The sequence below is a fragment of the Ammospiza caudacuta genome, chromosome Z (genome assembly GCF_027887145.1).
Source record: "Ammospiza caudacuta isolate bAmmCau1 chromosome Z, bAmmCau1.pri, whole genome shotgun sequence".
Lineage (NCBI taxonomy): Eukaryota > Metazoa > Chordata > Aves > Passeriformes > Passerellidae > Ammospiza > Ammospiza caudacuta.
Genome location: NC_080632.1, coordinates 67,396,375 through 67,417,445, shown reverse-complemented (window position 1 = coordinate 67,417,445; position 21,071 = coordinate 67,396,375). Strand labels below are relative to the sequence as shown.

The following is a 21,071-nucleotide window of genomic DNA, read 5'->3' as shown; positions in this document are numbered from 1 at the left end:
AGGGCATTCCTTCACCAAAAGTCCTGGTGAACTAGAAATTTGTTTCAAAAGCTCCAAGGAAGATAATTGCTGTGTCACAGAGAGAAAGATAACTGAAGGACTGTGGCTATCTGCAGGTAACAAATACTGCTGAGGATCCCTTGTTCTCTTGCACCACTTCTGTTTAAATGGTGCTATTCATTCATGTCCTAAAAGCTCACCATTTAGGAGCAAACTCTTTAGTCAGGCTATTTTGTTTTATTTGTGTGTGTGATGCTAGATTTGCTTTGTGTTGGTCCATTCAGTTATTCATATCAGAAGAAAAGCCTCACAGTCTTATGGAGCTTTAATGTAAATAATGAGGACTAAATCACATTTTTAATCTCTATAGCAAAACTTCCTTCTTTCATACATGACTTGTGATTCTAGGAGTTAAAACAATAAAGAAGACAAAGGCATGTGCAGTATGCAGGCTGCAATACATTTCACTAAAATAGCTTGAGAGGAACCTATTTACAGTATTGCTGGCAAGAACATCTTCCTTGACTAGCAAAGCAAGTTAACACCTTATAAAAGGATGTCTGGAATATGCAAAAAGCATTTTCAAATCTGTGTCAGTGTTTCTGCAGCTGACATCCTCCTATTGCAGAATTAAAGAAGTATTAGAAAAGCATTTTTTATGTTTCTGCTTCTAGTAAGAGGAGGGAATTCCACTCATCCACAAGGAAACCCTTCTACCCATTGACAATCTTCCAAATTAGCAGGTCATACATATTAGCATAGTACTACTCAATGTACAATAAAGAAATACTTTCACCAATGATTTTTATATCCTAATAAGAAATTTATTTCCTCTTTAGGTTTTCTTAATACAAAGCTATGAAAGATCAGCCAGGTCCCAACTATCACCAATGAGTAGCACTTACAACACTAAAATTGTAGCCCTTGGTTCTTGTCAATTAGAAAATCTGACATAAAATACCAAACTTGCCTTGGAAAACATAATTCTCACCATCACATTAAATTTCATTGACTTCCTTGACATATTTTCAAAGGTTCCTGCCTGGTAAGCTAAAGACAATTCTGCTTCACAACTGAAAGAAGGACTTGTTTTTACTGTGATTTAAAGGTAGGTGAAGAAACCAGCTAGACTAATCCTCCTTCCTATTTCCTATGTACCTAATTGTCATTTACGCCTTCTGGAGAGCCTTTTCTTTTGCCTCAGGAGGGCAAAGCAGCCGTAGTATACATGAAAATCATGCCTTTTACATTTTGGCCTCAATACATAATTCAATCCTCATACTTACTCATTAATAACTATTATTAGTTGTTTTGTGTGTAATTATTTATCATGCATGGCTCAGAGCACAGTAATTGTCTATCTACACACAGACTTAAGACTGAAAAAAAATTACAATTATGTGGAATTTTAGGACAATAAAATCTAGAAATACATATTTTGCTTATTAACCTATAAAAGGACTTATTTTCCACACACTTCTCTTGTCTAAATAAGTAGGCATCTTAGTTGTCTGTGTGTACCACATTGACCAAAGGACTGCAGATAACTAACATATTTTTCTGTTTTCTATTATGTATATCCTAAAGCACTCACTGATACCAATAAAAAGGAAAAACACAGGGGAAAGAGCATGGATTGTAAAAATGTGCAGATAAAATAAAACTGAAATTACTGAGCCAGGGTTGTTTTTCTTTTTCCATTTTTGGCATTTTTCAGAACAGGATGCCTACTGCATTCATCGAGTCAATTCAGATGTGCTCACATTAGTGCATCACCACAGAGAGATTATCCTATTAAAAGGAAAACATGGAGCAGGATTATTACAGTTGCACAAATTTGTTTTATGAAATAAACAACTCTGATGCTGCTGCTTTAAAATGTGTCCCTTATGGCAATAGTCTTAAATTCACTTAACCACAATGGGCCTTTTCAGGAATGATTCTATTGTAAGTTCAAAGAGAAAGATAATGTACCTAGAAATATGCTTTGGGAGTGAATTACATTCATGCCAAATACATCATATTCTCAGCAAAATATGTTCCTCTCTCTCCATTCAAAGTCATCTGAAAAACTTTGCTTCAAACTTAGGGAAGAGAACTTTTATTTTCAATTATTGTTTACACTGCATTTAACAAATGTGGCATGAGCTTATGATGAACCCTTGCACTCCCTGGGCTTTGACTGGTACCAGGCTTAGTTTGGACTGGATTTCAATGGCACAATAGCAAAAGTCAGGAGAACCTCAAGGCTCCTGAACACCTTTAAAAGGTTTAAACAAAGGCTTAAGCCTTCATTACCAGGTCTGTACATCCAAAGGCTGCGCAGAGATGACTGTAGCCCACTTGTCTCCTTGTAACACAAGACAAGGAGCCTTACCTACTAGTCCTTGCCAGCTCTTCTACAATTCAGTAATTGAGCACTCCCCCATAATGAATCAAGCCTCAGTGTAAAGAAGGCTGTGTTTTGTACACCCTCAGTGTCCAACAAAACCTCATTACATCTGTTTCAATAAAAAGCAACTGGAAAGAAAATAATGTATTTTCAAGGTAGAAGAGCAGGCAGGTGTTTAGGGAGGAAACTGAATTTTGTTTGTTCCCGTCTTTGCCTTGGCTTTCTGAGAAAGAATGAGCCTACCAACTACAGCAGTGTATTTTGTTCAGTGGAAATAGCAGCATCTTATAGGGAGGCTATAATATGAAGAAATTGTCTTGATCTTTAACAACAAAAAACAACAACAAAAAATTGACTAAAGGAAGCCTTGTATTGGACAAATTCTATCCAAAAGCTTAAGAAAGCCACACTTTTATCCCTGTTCTGTTCAAGTAAGAGAAACTGGAATTTTGGTAGAACACACCAAAGTATTTATGCAGCATGCCATGCAGCATCACTATAGTATTAATACAGCTTTTAGGATTCAAACTGTAAAGCAGTAATTCCCAATCAGGGGAGGTTTTTATAAGCAACAACAACAACAACACAAACAAACAAACAAACAAACAAAAACAAACAAGCAAAAACCCACCAAAAAACTAAAAACAAACCTGAAAAAAACAGAAAAAAAGAAGAGTTCCAAGGCGCACTCAGTAGGCCTTGCTAGTGCCAACAAAAAAATCCACAATCCTCCAAAGTTAGGAAAAATTCTGTGCTTTGCAAAATAGGGCACAAATATCAAATCATATCATAACATCATGTCAACAAGTTATAGCCAGTTCCCTTCTCCAGTGCGATGTATTTAATCATCATTATTTTAATTTAAAATGGGTAAACCATCTCTGGAGTAAAAAGCTCTCAAAAACTATACTCTTCTTCATGCCCAGAAGAATTATTTTGTTGCAATACTTATTTTTTGTGCAACCCAACCTTGCAATTCTTTAAAAAAAACTGAAGAACACAGGAATTTTTACATCTTTAAAAATACAACAAAAAGGTAGTATCTTGGAAATAGCGAAACATTTAACAACTGATCCTAAATGCTGTCCCTAAAAGTTTGATCACCTACCTCACAAATAAGCTCAAGAGATGCTAAAAGCAGCAGAAAGAAAATACTTTCAGTGTGTTCTAAAGTCAATCTGATGATCAATAAATTCAAGCCTGGAAAGGTGAGCCAGAACACTGATGCCCCAGAAATGTATTCTGAGGGGAAATGACACCATGTAGAAAGATAGTATCAATAGAGTATGAAAATTCAAGGAAAACACTAGGGCCAAAGCAGCATCACATCCTGGGGCTCCAAGGCTATCAGATAAGCCCCAGAGGTAACAGCTCACAAAGGGCCAAGCTGTAAAGTAGGAACAGTGGTGCACAGTTCTGAAACAGCCACAGCCGGTGAGTTCAGGCAGATGAAAAACTGCCCATAGTGAGAGCTTCGGCTGAACACTTTCACTCCAAAGCAAGACCAGAGATGAGTGATGAAGCAGAAAAAAACCAAAGAAATATAATGAGGAAATAATTGTGAGGAATTAAAATAAATAAAGAAATAAAATGAGGAATCAACTTAAGCTACTTTAGATCCACAAATCCAGCAGGGAAATGGAAAAACTGCTTAAGCAAACACAAAGGTACTATTAGTTGAATGTTGTTGGTGTAAGAGCCTCCAAAGGCTCACATATTTGTGACCTGCACTAAATTCATGAAAGAGATTAAAAATTCAGCTATTACCGACCTCTTTACAGAAGATGGGACATAACCATGACCTGATTGCTACTACAGAAACTTGCTGGGATGAATTGTACAACTGGAGTGCTGTGACTGATGGCTACAAACTATTCAAAAAGGACAAGCAAAAAAGACAGTTGAGGGAATTTTCCTCTATGTCAAAAATGAGATTGATTGCACAAAGATGCTTTTGAAGAGCAGCAATGTGCAAGTCAAGAGCTTATGGAAATTAGAGACTACGCCAACAACAGAAACCTTGAAGCTGGTGTCTACTACACATTACCTGATCAAGGAGAGGAAGTTGGTGAAGAGCTCTTTCCTCAGCTGCAGGAAGAATCACAATTGCAGGCACAATCCCAATAGAAGACTTCAGCCACATAGATGCTTGCTGGGAAAATTGCACAGCCAACTGCAAGCAGTCCAGGTAAATACAGGAGAGCATCGAGAGTAGCCTTCTAGTCCAGATGATGAAGACAGACCAGAGGAGAAAATTTTCTTGACTTGTTTCTCACTAGTATGAAGGAATTTAGGAGGGACACCATAACAGGAGGTGGCCTGGGATGCAGAAATCAGGCCCTGGAGGAAATTCCAGTGTTGAGGGGTGAAGGTTTGGTAACAAGTAAAATGAGCACCATAAACCAAATATGGCATACAATGCAGTTTGAAAGAAGAGGGGAAGTTAGCAAGAAACACCAGGAAGAAATGTGAATAGCTTGGACAGTCTGCAAAAGAAGAAAGGAAGGAAGCAGGGTTCAAAAGGAAAATAGGAAGTGATGGTGACTTGCCCGATGACTTTCTTCAAGGGGATCAGTTTCTATTCTTAGTCCAAGGAGTGAGATGAGTTGCAGAGATCTGCAGGTAAGATTGCAGAGGAGTTACAAGATGAGAAAAGGGAATTAAATGGAAAGGAAAGACAGGCCAAAGTGCTTGGACAGCGCACTCAGAGACATGCTGACAGTGGGAACAGAACCACAGTCTGGGATCCAGGATCCACCACCCTGAGAGGACTCCTTGACTTCTGTGCCTCAAAACAGCCTCCTCTCTAAAAGGGAGAGACACAGATTTGACAGACAGGACAGTCACAATGAAAGGGTTGTTGTCAATGGCTTGATGGTCCCAGGTGGAGACCAGAGACTGGTGGATTCCCCCAGCGTTATTGTTGGGTCTGGCCCTGTTGAGCACCTTTGTCAGTGACACAGGCAGTGGGATCAGAGCACCCTCAGCAAATGTGCTGACAACACCAAGCTGTATGGTGTGATGGACACACTGCAGGCAGAGGATGTCACCCAGAGGCACCTTGACAGGCCTGAGAGGGGCCTGTGTGGATCTCATCAAGTTCCACAGAGCCAAGGGCAAGGTCCTGCACCTGGATCAGGGCAATTCCAAGTACAACATAAAGCACAGGCTGGGCAGAGAATGGATTGAGAACGGCACTTAAAAGTACTTGGGATGCTGGATGATGAAAAGCTTGATATGACCCTGCAACATGCACTGGCAGTCCTGAAAGCCAAACATGTCCTGGGCTGAGTTAAAAGATTGTGGGCAGCAGGTCAAGGGAGATGATTCTACCTTCCTGCTTCACTCCCATGGAGAATTCTCCCCTACCTGGAGTGCTGTGTCCAGCTCTGGAGCCCTTAGCTTAAGAAAGATATAGACATACTCAAGCAGAACCAGGGAGCTGGAGCACCTAGCCTGTGAGGACAGGCTGAGAGAGCTAGGGTTGTTCAGCCCAGAGATGAGAATGCTCCAGGGGCACCTTACAGCAGCCTTCCAGAGGGGCTACAGAATAGTTGAAGAGGAACTTTTAACCAGGGTGATAAGAGTGATAAGAGGAGGGCTAAGGGTTTTAAACTGAGAGAAGTTTTAGATTAGATATTGGAAAGAATTGTTTACTGTGAAGGTGGTGAGGCACTGGAGCAGGCTTGGAACAACCTATCTGCCGCGGCAGAGGGGTTAGTACCAGGTATTGTGTAAGGGCCCTTTCAACTCAGACACTCTGATCCAAACACTTTTCATAGCTTATATAAGCAGCTTATGTGGTTTGTATGGAGTTATTTTTTAGAGACAGAGAGTATTTGCATTTTGCAGCCTTACTTTACTAAAAAAATGTTGGTTTTGCTCAGGTGTTCATTCAAGCACAGAATAAGGAAAGAAGGGGAAACAGGAGCTTTCTGCCTTTTATAACATGGAAGGCATCTACAGAGTTTTGTCTTATGAGGCAGCTTACCATGTAACTTTATCCAAAACCCTTAGAACGTTCTCTTTGACTTGAGGGAAATTATTTTCATACTATGTTAATTAGTATTGCTATGGCTAGTTAGAAAAAGGTTGTTACCTCTTTGTCTAATGGTCAAAACAAATTAACTTATCAACACCTGCCAGAATCTGAATGCTTCCAATGTACTAGTGGATGTATGGATAACATGAAACTTGGATAGAAACAAGCTTATTTTTTTCCTTTTGCCTTCACATTCTTTCCCATCTGGTGGCCTTCTATGATGGAGTGACTACAGCAATGGATAAAGAAAGTGTTAGGGGTGTCATTTATCTGGACTTCAGCAAAGCCTTTGGCAGCATCCTCCACAATATCCTTCTCTCTAAATTGGAAATGGATTTATGAGTGGGCTAAAAAGTGGTTGGACAGCTGTGTCCAGAGGGTGGTCCTCAATGACTCAGAGTCCTAATCAAAAACAGCTGGTGGGCCTTGAAGATCACTAGTGGGACCAGAACTGTTTAATGTCTTCATTAATGACACAGACGAATGGATCAAGTGCTCCTTTTACAAATCTGCAGATGACACCAAGCTGAGTGGTGCAGCTGACACTCCTGAGGGACAGATGCCATCCAGAGGGACCTGGACAAGCTCGAGCAGTGGCCCATGGGAATCCCATGAGGTTCAACAAGGCCAAGCTCAGGTGCTGCCCCTGGGTCAGGGCAATCCCTGGTGCCAGCCCAGGCTGGGCATGAACAGATCAAGAGCAGCCCTGCCCAGAAGGGCCTGGGGGTGCTGTGGGTGAGAGCTGGACATGAGCCAGCCATGGGCAGTGCCAGCGCAGAGAGCCAAGTGTGTCCTGGGCTGCACCCAAAGCCCCTGGGCAGCAGGGCAGGGAGGGGATTCTGCCCCTCTGCCCCGCTCTGCTGAGACCCCACCTGCAGAGCTGCCTCCAGCCCCGGGGTCCCGGCACAGGAAGGACATGGAGCTGCTGCAGAGAGGCCAGAGGAGGCACCAAGGTGATCAGGGGCATGGAGCACCTCTGCTGTGAGGGAAGGCTGAGAGGATGGGGATTGTTCAGCCTGGAGAAGAGAAAGCTTTGAGGTCCCTTCCAGTCCCTGAAGGGACTCTACAAGAAGGATGGAGAGGGACTATTCACAATGGCTTATGACAGGACAAGGGAGAATGGTTTCAAACAAAAAGAAAGTAGGTTTGGATTACACATTAGGAGATAGTTCTTCACGGTGAGGGTGGTGAGGCCCTGGCATGGGTTGCCCAGAGAAGCTGTGGATGCTCCAGCCCTGAAAGTGTTCAAGGCCAGGTTGGATGGGAGTTGGAGCGACCTGGTTTAGAGGAATGTGTCCCTGCCCACAGCAAAGGGGGTTGGAGCCAGATCTTCTTTAGAATCCCTTCCAACCCATGCCAATCCATGACTATATATATCAATATTTTATACTGATTTTTTTTCACATTATAATTAAAACAGGCAAAATTTACATTTTTATTTTGGTGGCAGATTTTATTTTCAACCCTAGTCTGAGGGTCCTGTAGCAATGTTAACAGAAGATGCTGAATCATCAATCAAATAAAAAAAACAGTGTCATCAGCTGCTTCGGGAAGTACAGGTGCAAGGACATGACGACAAACAGGGCATGTTCCCGACTACAAAAAGAGAAAAAAAACCCAAGTCATTTGCACAGTTTGCATTCAATTCTACTGAAAAGCTAAAAGTTATTATTTATAAAGTATTTAGGGTCTCCACAAAAGCACCACCTCAAACTCAAATTTGACTGCATAGCTACCTAGAGCTGACAGCTACCTAGAGCTGACAAACTCAGAAGAAAGAGTTGTTTTGCTGCATAGCAAATGCATCAGGTTCTCTGCAGGTTCTTCACAGCATTGATTTTACAGGTGGGGCTTTTTTTTTTTTTTTTGAGGCAAAGATTAAATATAAGTTAGGTACAGCCCAAATCTAAGATGTTGAAAAACCTAGTTTTCAGCAATAGCTGCTGACTATGACAACAGAAAAAAAAAGGCAGGATGTGAAAAACAAGAAAAATGCGTATGGTAATCAACATTATCACAGTAAAAAAAAATATAAACCCATCAACGAAATCCATCAGGCCTCCATGCTAGAGGTATTCTGATATTTATCCCATGGTAAAACTAATTAATCTTTCTCTTATACTCTTGAGGAAATTATGTTACACTGTAAGCTCACTGAGAACTACCAAATCCAGGCTTGTAATGCACATAAAGGAGAGTAGAAGTGCAACAAAAAAATCATACCAGTTCATTAATTACTGTTGTTTTAGTTTAGCTTCAACATGCTGCAAGCCTTTTTAAGACATTTGGAAGCAAAGTGATTATAGATAATGAAAATTAAATCTAATATTGTATAGAATTAATAAAGGCAATTTTAATTTTAAAAAAAGTTAATCTACAAGCATTTCACTATTTCCTCTGCCAGCCTCTGTCACAATAAATGGGCCTGACATTGTGGTAAGACAGATCAAACCCTTTGCTCTTCTCAGAGAAAATGACTTCATTGTCTTTTCTTCAAGACAGAAGTATAGTAAAGAAAGTTTTTCTTGTACCAAAACAAGTTATAACTAATCCATGTTTTTCATTCTTAGTAAAGGAAAACATGTTTTCCCGCACAGAAATATTCCCTCTATTGAAGAAACTGACCTTCAGGTGAGTAAAAATATAAATTTTTTCCTCACTTGCATTAGAATTTGGTTCTAAAATGCATGAAGTCAAATAATATTTCATAAATTCTTGGTATTTCATCCCACATTTTCAAAGAGTTAAAAGTTCTTCCAAGAAGAATACACAATATACACAACCCTCCCTGCCCCCAAACCCTCCACCAATCCTGTAGTACTTACTCTCTGTAACCAAAGAGTTATACAAGGTTTGTGAAACAAATGATGACAGGGTAGCTCTGTAATGATTTCACCTTCCACATATTCACTGCAACAGATAGTACAACACTGCTCTTGACCTAAAGCCATGATGAAAAAAAAGCATTAATACCTTGTTTTACATCTCAGGGGAGCTCAGATTCAAGTACATATATTATCAACAGTATCACTAATGGTTACAAAATACAGTCACCGTAACTCCATTAAAGATTACTTTTCCAAATGGATCAAAATTATACTCAGATTCAAAAGATCTTAAGACAGCATTATGCAGTAAGTACACTTAAATATTGCATCTATGGTATTAGAGAAAGTTGAATTTTTTCTTACGAACTTTGTGGAAATTATTTTTTCCTTATTTTTCCATACCATTGTAGTCACCTGTGACAACAATCTGTGGCAGGCTATCTATGGTCTGTTTTGTAGCAGGTGGATGAGTCTGTTCAGCATCAAATGTAAGAGACTCCAATTGTGCCAGAGCAGTCTGAAAGGGGTAAGCGGAGATCAAGTTCTATTATTCACCAATGTAACATTTCATACAAAACAAACAAACAAGCATGAAAAGGAATCCCATTCTAGCAGTGTTACTTTTCAAAATGGAAGACATGTCTGTCAAACTAACCATTTAATAATTTTTATTTTTGTAATGAATGAGATGAAACTGAAGGTCAAAACAGCAATGCCTTGCTTTTAAAGCATTCTTAGAGTATGAGGACAGTGTCAAAACTTAATCTACAGTGAATATTTGTTAATTTTAAAAAGCTACAGAAAAAGAAGCAAGTTGAAAATGTAATAAATCTTGCCAAGCTAAAACTGTCCTTTCATTGTCTTCTTGAAAATAAATGCCTCATTAATGTGTTTCTTGGCCTCAATTATTAAATTACTCAGGCACAAACAAAAAATATTAAGTACCTTAGTTACACTAAGAGTGTAAACTTCAAGAAATAAAAACCCCAAGATCTATGTAGATATTTCTAATCTTAAAACAGACCAAATGCTCTGAAGTAACTATTTTAAACTAAATTTTTTTACCATACAAAATCTTTAAGACTATAAGTCTACACAATATTTGCTGTGTACATCATACATTCAACTGTGTAAGGCACTCAGAGGATATCCAGAAGAAAAAAAAAAAATTAAATCACAGAACTCAGAATATGTGGTTGTATTTGCTGAGAAATGTACTAACCTGTTTGAACATCACGCAAACTGAAGAACACAAACGCTGGGTTCACACCCTGAATGAATTAGTCACATCATTTAAGTACAACTACTTACTGTTCTAATCAGCTTGAAAATTATTTACATTATTGGCTACAAAACTCTCTTAGTAAGAAGTATAAGATAGCGTGATATTTTTGTAATATTAGGAATACACTTAAGTAAAATGCTCTATATACTAGAGAAACACTGGACTATACAGAAACCTCTCCAGTTGTCTTTCCTTTTAAACTTTCCCTGAAGTTACTACAGCTTCAAACATGCTTGGACTACCTGAAAACCTGCTTGGACTTGGATCGCAGTGACAAGGTACCTCAAGCTACCACACTACTACAGATCTAAATAAGCAGTTTTATACCTACAGTCAAACCTTTGGGGCAGAGAGAGATCAGCAGGAGCCAAGAAATATTTACAGCTCCTACTGCCACAAGAAATCTGTCAGTTCAGGGGAAAACCTGGGGTTATTCGTAGTGTTGTGTGCAAGTTCCTACAAAACAAGTATATTGCTCCAATTTTACAGCTAATACCCATCAAATTCTGGTACAGCAGACAGTACTACTTGACTAACATTAAGACGATTTTAGTATTTGTATTTGGTTTTTGCTCCAATTGCAATGGTCTGAGAATAAACAGTAGGTAAAAATACTATGCTTAATCAGAGTAACTACTACACCTGGAAAAGTTAGAAAAGATCCCAGGGATACAGAATGTTGCAATATTGTTTATGTGTCAAACTACTCTGTTTATATCCAGCATGAATATTCTCAAACTGAAAGAACTGCATTACTTGCTTGCTTCTGAAACCTACACAAAAGAAACATTATAGACACAAAGCCATACACTTAATCTGAGGCTGAAAGCCACATTTTCAAATCCAAAGTAGTGTCTGTTTTATAACTTCTATAAGATGTATCTTCAAAATACCTGTACTTCCTCTTATTGGTTGCGTGACTGCTTACTTCTCCATGTACCAAAACCAAAATGCTGGACATTTGGCTACAAAACAAGAGTGCTACAGCCTACGAGGGTTTGAGCTCCTCACATCTGTGAAATGGCATAGGAAATACTTATAAAGTCACTGATGCAGCAGGGGCAACTAGCCTGTACTGCTAATGAAGTAAACCAGACACTCCCAACTATGTAGTTTCTTTCTTACAGATGGAAGAAAAAAATATTTAAAATCACACATATATTCTATTAAGTTTTAGGAACTCAGAGCTATAAAAGCTATACAACACAGCTTTTCAGAAGAAGTATCTAGTATCTAATACTTTTATTACTTCTCCTGTCCAAATGTCATAATTATTTGGGATAGAGCTCTCCCACTCCATCCCCTCCAATTAAGACACACTTGAATTTTGGGTGCTTTATTGTGTCACATCCCTTTCAAGTATTTCAAAGCAATAGTAAACGATTTTGCTCATATTTCCTGAACAATTTTAGTAACCATCTCATACTGTAAAAATATGTGCTCTATATTCTGCTTGAGATTAGAAGGGAATATTTGGAATTCTTACTCAGAACCTGTGTTGTCTATGTGGTCACAGTCTATACAAGTACATACAGTCCTCTACCTTTTATTTCTCACTTACCACTTTCTGCTGACTAATTCCAAATACGCCAAGACTTCTATGCCTACCATAAAGTTTCACACGCTTGTCTGCTACTTACAGGCACAAATGCCATGTAAGAGAATCGGTGTTTCCACATTCATAGTGCCCTGTACCACAGATACCTCTGTCATCATCTGCCTGTTTGCTAATAGTGTTCAGTGACACTCTGTTCCTGGTGACACAAATATAATTAAAGCACCTCCTCAACCAGCCATGCACATAATCACCTAGGATTACTTTTACAGTTCACTCTGACAGGACTGCACACATTTCTTCTGACAGAGTACTTAGGCAAATGTTGTTATACAGGAATGAGAAATCAAAACTTAAGAGTCATAATAAACTCAGTCTCCTTCTCAAGTGTTAATGTGCAGATTAAAAAAAAAAAAAAGATGTGATTAGTTTCTCCTCTCTACACAGATCCTCTCATTTGGTGCAAAGGAGGAGGTCAACTGTTTTAGCAGTTCATCTGGTTTTTTTGATGTAGTGAGAACCAGCCACTACACAAGAGACAAGAATCTTCTCTATACAGCTTCAAAACACTGCTTTTACAATAAGGGTATCGACAGACCTTCTCCACATTAATGAAGTGTGTCTTAATAAGTAATGCTAAGAAGATCCTACATAGGAGAAGGCCCTGTGATACTTGATCATGAATGATGACCTCCCATATACCTTGAGGGACGTACAAAACCTGGAAACTGTATGACTCCCAACTTACAGGATTGGCCCCATCCACTGACTTGGAAAAGACCTGGGAGCCTTATTCAGAAAATCATTGACTTTGCACATATTCACAGAAAAAAACCCTGTTATCTATGATTGTTCCACTGTCTGCCAGCTTTAGAGAGCATTTCAAAGTGCCCTTGGTATTTTGTCTGCAAGCACACTATGACATACAGCCTGCCCGGTTCACCCCTTTAACTTGGGTGCTAGCAGCCAAACTGCCCCTTGCTGCCCTAAACTTACGTGACCTACAAAACATTCAGTTCAGCTGTTGTAACACCATATTATATGTCTACACAACATTTAGCTTTTATTTTGACAAATACCCTGCAGGGGAGATTTCTAGCAGTGCCAGAATTGTCATACTGAATCAAACTGCATCTCAGCTAGCTCTATATTCACTCTGACACTGACCAACCTGAAGTTAAAAACAAAAGACAAAGACCATAACCATGCTGGTTCTTGATAATAAATACTTTGGTCTATATCCAAAAAATCAGACAGGTGATATGGGATAGATCAAGGTAAAGATAAAAGACTTTTTTTTTCAGGTGGTTTCTTTACCTGGAGTTTTTTGTCTGTTTGTTACTCGATGGGGTTTTTTTTAAAACTCTTATTTAAAATATACTGAGTAAGACAGTCAAACACAGAAAGCGTCTTCTACTGATAAATAAAAATTTGAGGAATCCAAATACACTCTTGGAAAAAAACAAAAAAAGAAAGCCGCTACAATTCACAGGCACAGGTTCAAGCATAAGCTTTCCTTCGTTATGTAGAGAATTTGGCAAAATTCTTTGGAATTAAACGGCATATGTTCACACTGGTAGAAACCAGTAACTTTCTTGGCCTTATGAGCAAATAAATGAATATACTAAAAGAAGCAGGTACTGAGAAATGACTTCTTGTAGTACATCCTTTAAAAGAACTTTCAAGATGTATTTTCATGTTTGCTGACCCAAAAGTTCAAGCTAACACAGGAAAGTATCTGAAAATCCCCTGATTTTCAGATTAAGTTGAAAAAGGATTCAACTATAAATATTTATGCTACAACATCAAAGCTATAAGACCATCAAAAATATTTTAATACCTCCACAGCTTCTAAGTGTCCCTCTAGTGCCATATATGTGAGAAATTGAGGTTCCATGTAAGGAATGGCTTGACCAAGTCCTAGGCCATCACCAAACTCATCAAGTAGTCTGAAAAACATGGGTTAGGAAACATGGTCTTATTTTCAAAATTAATAGTTACAACAGAAAGTCTGGATATATCAAATTATTGCATATCACCTGTTAGTAACAGCCCGATACCCAGCCATCTGATCTCTCCCTCCCTTGCCTCAACTGGACATGTAAATAAGACAAAAAGCTCATGGGACAAGAATAAGGGCCATGAGTCATCAATCATCACCAAAGGCAAAACTGACTCAATTCAGGAAAAGCCTTAATTTAATTGAAAGGTTGAACCAGATGATCTTTTGAGGTTCCTTTTCAATTTAGGCTGCTCCATGATTCTATTAATTTCTTGCCAATAAAAATGGATTTGAATGGTAAGAAACAAAGACAAAAACTAAACCACCTTTCTCTTAGCCCTCTCTTTATTTCCAGGCTCAACTTCACTCCTTAGCCCTTGAGCCCTCTAATTTTCCCTATCCCAAGCAGGGCAGAGAAAAAGGAACAGGGGTTGTGGTCTGTCCAAGGGAAGTTCCTCTTTGCAATTATTTCCTCCTTACGCTGTTTCCCTGCTCCTACAGGTTTTTCCCACAAGCTGCAGTCCTCCATCAGCTACTCCAGCATGTGTTCGCCACAGACACAGTTCCATCAGCAAATTCCTACCTGTTCCACCACGGTCTTCCCCGGCTCTAGAGCACTTCCTGCCTCTTCTTTTCTTACCTTGGTGTCTGCAGGGTTGCTTCTCTCACATTATCTTCATTTCTCTCTCACACACTGCTTGCTGTTCAACATTTTTTATCCTTTCTTAATACTTTCCCAGAGGCCCCACCCTATGGTGGGTCCACTGGAGTCAGCTGGAACAAGCTTTCTCCCACATGGGGAGGCAGTTCCAGCCTCTCAGAGACAGTTCTGCAGTTTTGGTCCCAGTACAGTGGTATCACAATCCCACAGTATATACTTCAGAACATCCTGATGGGAGTTCTTACTGTGAAAGGGTGTAAGTTCAGCTAATATGTTTCATATGTATTGGTATTAAGTTGTTTTACAACTAACAATCAGATTGTTATTACATCATGTGTCAGGTCCTTTGAGTTCTGTTTTAGAAATTCAGAAATTAAATCTTAAAACAGGCGCAAGTGAAATGATGTACAGGTCTGCATATGTTCAGCAGACCAAACTTAACAGATCATCAACATCTTTGTTCCTTTTTTCAGTAACTAAGAAGCTTACCAAGGCCAACCTCCAACACTTAAAAGACAGCTTCTGTCCCTATCACACAATTCCATTGCTAGCTTACTGCCTGACAGTGTAAGAATACAGGTCTTACTTCTAGTTTGGACTCTCATGCATTAGTCCCTATTATGCTTTTCTACAATATAACTTCACAAGGTGAAAACAACAGTGTTGGTATGTCTGCACTCAAGTCTATATTTTAATAACCAGAAGAGAGCATGTGTTATGTCTCTCACTGGAAAACCTTTTGTCTATCACATTCTAAACCAACACATTATACTATTATACATTATACTATTATACATTATACTATTTTGTATGTGGCTCCAATCACTTTATTCCGGGTATTTGAAGCATGTTTATAATAAATTGATTGCAATATCCTTCAGTAATCTAATGACAGAAAATGGAATGAAGCATTCAAAATTATTATAATATTGGATAAGTGTATGGCATTTGACAGAGAAATAAAATAGATCTATAATGACTAACTTACACCAGTTTGAAAGGAGGAAAAGACCAATTATAAAATAGGACTGACTTGAATGCTGATCACATTTATACTGCCTTATTTCTGTTACACTTCCACTTGAAAATTAAATTAGAAAATAAACTCATGCCTTGCATATTTAGGGCACCACAATTTTCACAAATCACCACCTGATTTAGCAAATCTATTCCCTTCTCTCTCATTAGAAGATACATAGCACTTGAAATACCTTAAACTTTAAAACTGAGATTATTAGTCCTTGAAGCAACTGCATACTGATATCCATAAGTACTTTTGATATCTTATACAGAAAACAAAATATTAACTACAAAGCCTCTGAAATGAAAGCAGACAACTATGAAATGCATACCTCCACTCCACATCCAGATCTTCACTCACACTGGAGTCATCCTCAAGATTGTTATTTCCATCCAACAAGAAGAATCCAAGATGTACAAAATCACGAATTGGATCATTTTCCTCATCACTGCTACTTTCTACTTCTTCTCGGTACTGTAACCAAGGAATTTCACCTTCCTCCAATAATGCCTGCTCCCTTTATATAAATAAATAAAAAGCTAAAACTAAAAAGCTAAGAGAACTTACAAACACATATAAGCAATAAAAGCAAACAAAACAAAGACTAAACAGACATATTTCCCAGACTACAGAGTCACAGATTAGGAATTAACATTTGTAATAAAAATTCAAGAAATTCACAGGGCTCATAATCTAATAACACCCATGATTCTGTGGCAAAGTTTTGTCTAATGCTCAAGGCCAGCAGTACAGTATGCAGTTTGTTTCAAATTTTCCCTAGTACAGACAACATCCCTGCCAGGCTTAATAAATTTGGTAATAAACATCTTATTTATCTACAAATTCCCAAAGGCACTACGGAGAAAGATGGTCTTGACACCCAGAGCAGCCTCCATGGCAAAGCTTGGCTTGACTGCAATGCAAAGACCTACTGCTTGCAAGAGAAGCTATCTTGCAAGAGAAAGACTCCTCTCGTTCCTGGATATTCTAGAGGAGCAAAAGTCACCTGGATGCTGAGTCTCATGGGGCTGTGAGGCCCACTTTCCTTATAGAAGGGAAAATAAGAACGAATTATGTTAAAGATGCATACATTTTTATGCTGATCATATCAAAAAAAGTTAAAAATCTCCATTATTGTTGTCTGAAAGAGACGAGTTATTATAAAGTTTTCATAAAGTCACACTAGTTCTTCAAGACCCAAGAATGTGGAGAATACTAAAAAAGCATTAACAACAAACAGGATTGCTTAGCAATAGAAGCACCTAACTGCACGTAAGAAGCTGAAAGAAAACTTAAGTGTGGCCTTTGCTTTATAAAGATCCAAACTAGAGTCAATATTAAATGCTTAAAAAAAGCTAGGAACATTCCTCTTATTTGTACATAGCTACAAATTTTGCCTTATAGCAAAGGCAGCTACAGTTGAATGACTAGAAAAATAAAGTTTAAAGTTACTAAAGCAAGCAAGAAATTCAAGTTTTCTTCAATCACCGATAGGGCTGCAGAAAATAAGGAGCAGCAGTGGAATAGGAGAAGCAATAAAGCAGAGAGATAAACAAGTTCTTTTCCAGGAGTCCTATGCAGTATCAAAGAATGTTTATGTAACATGTATATCTTAAAAATTAACTTGCCTAACTGGCATTTTAAAGTCAATATTAAGTCTATTAGCCATATTGATATTACATGTCAATACACTCTCATTGTTTCTGTATGTTTCATTACAAAGAACTGCTTGCATGAAATGTAATTTTCCCTGATTTGAAATGCATACAACTATTCAGATTATTGTGATGTAGGCAAATGATTGTTGCTAGCACGGTAACCGCTTTTAGATGCTATTCTGTGTAGTGCTATGTGAATACCCTACTACTGGCGATGCTAGAAGGTGTAGGAAGTTAGCCAATAAAATAAAGGCATACTCTTCTTGGAAACAGAAATCTGTGCTCTCGTCTGTCACACCACTGCTGCTCCTCTGCACACCAGGGTCACGCTCCTCCCTGCACGAGACAGTCTCCCAGCTTTCATCACTTGAGGACTGCTCTTTTTCCACAGCAGTAAAATAGGAGGGCACAGATGTAGACCATTCTCCATCACTGCACTCTGAGCTGCAATTTAAACAAGTAACAGAGTATGAATTCAAACACTGTTTTAGGGAAAAGAAAATAATTTCCTACTTTTCTATCAACATTGCTCTCAATATCAGCAACTTTTTTCTAAGAGAAATTAATCTTGTGCTATCTATAGATGCATTACAAATCAAATGCACATAGAGTTATTTAAAAAAAAAGAAAATTAGTCTGCAAAAAAAAATTCAAACATTCTACCCATCCTACTTTGCAAAAATGTTTTGTTCTTCTCTTGCCCCATATGTAGAGTACAGGAAACAACTCAGAAACAGAAACCAGTCTCACTACACACATCTTTTTCCCAGATTAGAAATATGGCAGCAGTGGCACTGCTTGATTAACAAATAATAATCAATGTTAGCCTTACCTCTCAGCCAAACAAATTTAAAGCCACAGATCTCAGAAAATACAAGCCATGCAGAATGACCTTTTTTAACATAGAAAGATATAATGGATTACAAACTCCAAACTATTTGATTCACTACCCCAAGCAATATGAACAGCAGGGAGTTTTGAAAAGACAATTTTCTCAGCCACCACATAGGAAAGGGCAATAAACAAGCTTTGAGCAGCTTAAACAAACTAGTAGTGCTAGCACAATCTTAGGAACGATAACTACTGCTACCATTGGTAATGGCACTTAGATGACTCACTCACTACAGTGACAATTACTGAAAATCCAAAAAAAAGTCAATTAGCTCTGTCACTTCAAAAAGTTAGAGAAAACACACATGTGAACAGCCAACTTGCTTATTGGACCTCATTTTATGAAGCAATCCACAACACCCACAGCATAGTTCTCTAATCTGCTAAACCCAGTATCTTAAGTGTATTGTTATTCCCCCACCTACAAACTCAGTAATTTCCTCCCTTTATCGAATATTACAAATGTATGCCAGTAGAACTTTCAATTTAAAGAATTTTCAGTGCTTTTGAAAAACTGCATAGTATATACTGCAAGTTTTACAAGAATGAAGAAGTTCAAGACAAAGATTATATACAAGCATTTTAATTTGAGGCAGGAATAAATTTTTCTACCACAATTTTGATGACTAAGAAAAGTGATGGAAATGAGAATATTCATAATTTTGGGCATTTCATCTAATGCATTACACCATCTAAAGCTGAATATTGGCTTTTTTTAACCTTTTGATCTGTTTGGTTCTTTGGTTTTGGGTTGGGAGTTTGGTTTGGAATGCTGTTTGTTTTTATCTTGTTTGATCAAGTTTTTTAATATATATTATACAATTTCATCTTAGATTAAATTGTATATAGCTGAAATATTCATGCCTTGTTTTAGTTGTCTCTATTTTACAATCTGAGAATGACTTCCAACACACTTTAAAACACTCCTCCTTTGCTTTTAGTCAAATTTGTTCTATTTAACGTTTATACACAAACACTAATTCAAACCAGAAAAGGATATACCTAAAGTCACTAACTCTAAATGACTGGAGAACATTAAATATTTCAGAATTCAGGATTTAACTGTGCTCATTTCTGCCTGGGTGCAGAACATTACTTAATGGTTAGAGAGTTACAGACTTGTCACTTGCCAAAAACATAGCACATGAACTTAGCATCTGCATGTGGATTTGCTGACACTAGTCCCTCCCCATGACTGAACCCCTTCCTAACCCGTACTTGGCATACAGTCCAAAATTAAATGGATGGAGCTAATGGATATGATCCTCCTCCCTCCAACCCTGGCCTGGGACCTTCCACCACCCTTTGAACATACATGGTTCTGAGAAACATGCAAGACTTTCTCCTTCCCATACAGCTTCCACATGCTAACACCACAAAAGCTGTGCACCTCCTCCAACTGAAAATGTGAGGTGGAGGCCCACACTGCAGCAATCAAAACGTGAATTTCTCCTTGGGTTGGGAATTAGCTAAAACTGACCTGAAGGATGTAGTTTGACATGTATGTAGCTTTTCATGCAGCTCTGCATGAATATAAAATATAGTTTAAATCTTTAAACATAAAACTTCACCTTTCAAGAGTGATCATATTACTTCTTTGTACAGACTGACAATTTATTTCATAAACGTAAGTATTTTTAGGTTTTAGAACATAAATTATGGGGATTCTAAGTTAAAAATACATGATTCCTATTTACTGGTTCAGTTACTGTCATCATCAAGAACGTTTCTAATAATCAACCCATGTTTGTTTTTGTCATGCTACAATAATTCATCACTGTGCTTCATGGAAGCCAAAGTTACAATTGTAGAATACATTACACTTCCTTCATGGCATTTTAATTTTCTAGCAGCAGCATTTCAAAAAGGGAGAAGACTATGCATTAATAAAAATTTTTGAAAAGCAAATCTTACAAGGAAGTGATAGATTCATTTGCAAGTACCTTTATTAAGAATCACAGAATTGTCAGGGTTGGAAGGGACCTTTGAAGACCATCCAGTCCAACTCTTTTGCCACCCTGCCATCCAACCTTTCTGCAGTCCAATCTGGGACACAGGAATGGTCTCAGGTGGGTTTGGAATGTCTTCAGCAAGGGAGACTCCATGACCTCTCTGGGCTACCTGTTCCGGTGCTTTGCCACCCTCAACCTAAAGTTCTTCTTGCTGGGGTAGAACTCCTTGTGTTTTAGTTTATTGCTGTAACTCCTTGTCCTGTCACTGAGCATCACTGAAGGGAGTCTGGCCTCATTCTCCTGGCACCCACCTCGGAGCTATTTATTTGTATTAGTGAGATCCCCTCTCAATCTTCTCCAGACTAAACAGACCCAGATCCCACCTCTCCTCATAACAGATGCCCCAGACCCCTCATCATCTCTGCAGCCTCCACTGGACCCTCTTCAGTAGCTCCTTATCTTTCTACAACTGTGGAAACCAAAAATGAACACACTAACCCAGTGTGCCTCACTAGGGGCAACTTAAAACTCTGCGACTTTTAAGTTTTAAAGACAAGATTTTACGTTAATTAATTTTCATGCTTTTCTCTCTACAAAAATACAGGACATACAATCTACAAAGCAGGTTAGCTTATGAATGACAAGCACATGTACATCAACAGACAGCCACATAAATATCCAGAAAACATGTCTTGTGAAGTGAGAACAGAATCAACAAGATGAAAGCAAACTGCAAGAAAAAGAGGGAAAAAAGCCATCACAAACACTACTAAATCTCATAAGG

The 21,071-nt window shown here is 38.4% G+C and overlaps 1 protein-coding gene across 2 annotated transcripts in view; it reads right to left on the bottom strand.

Moving 5' to 3' along the window:
* Positions 1-7,877: 7,877 nt before the first annotated feature.
* The window catches only part of PJA2 (praja ring finger ubiquitin ligase 2), a 31,304-nt gene continuing 18,110 nt past the window's right edge, over positions 7,878-21,071 (bottom strand). For both annotated transcript variants that reach the window (XM_058824030.1, XM_058824029.1), the window contains exons 4-9: positions 17,703-17,888; positions 16,118-16,303; positions 13,943-14,051; positions 9,665-9,779; positions 9,260-9,375; positions 7,878-8,030 (exon numbers count right to left, since the gene is read on the bottom strand). In XM_058824030.1, coding sequence (XP_058680013.1) covers positions 7,950-8,030; positions 9,260-9,375; positions 9,665-9,779; positions 13,943-14,051; positions 16,118-16,303; positions 17,703-17,888 — 793 coding nt within the window. In that variant the 3' untranslated portion in view covers positions 7,878-7,949. The remainder of the gene's footprint in view (positions 8,031-9,259; positions 9,376-9,664; positions 9,780-13,942; positions 14,052-16,117; positions 16,304-17,702; positions 17,889-21,071) is intronic.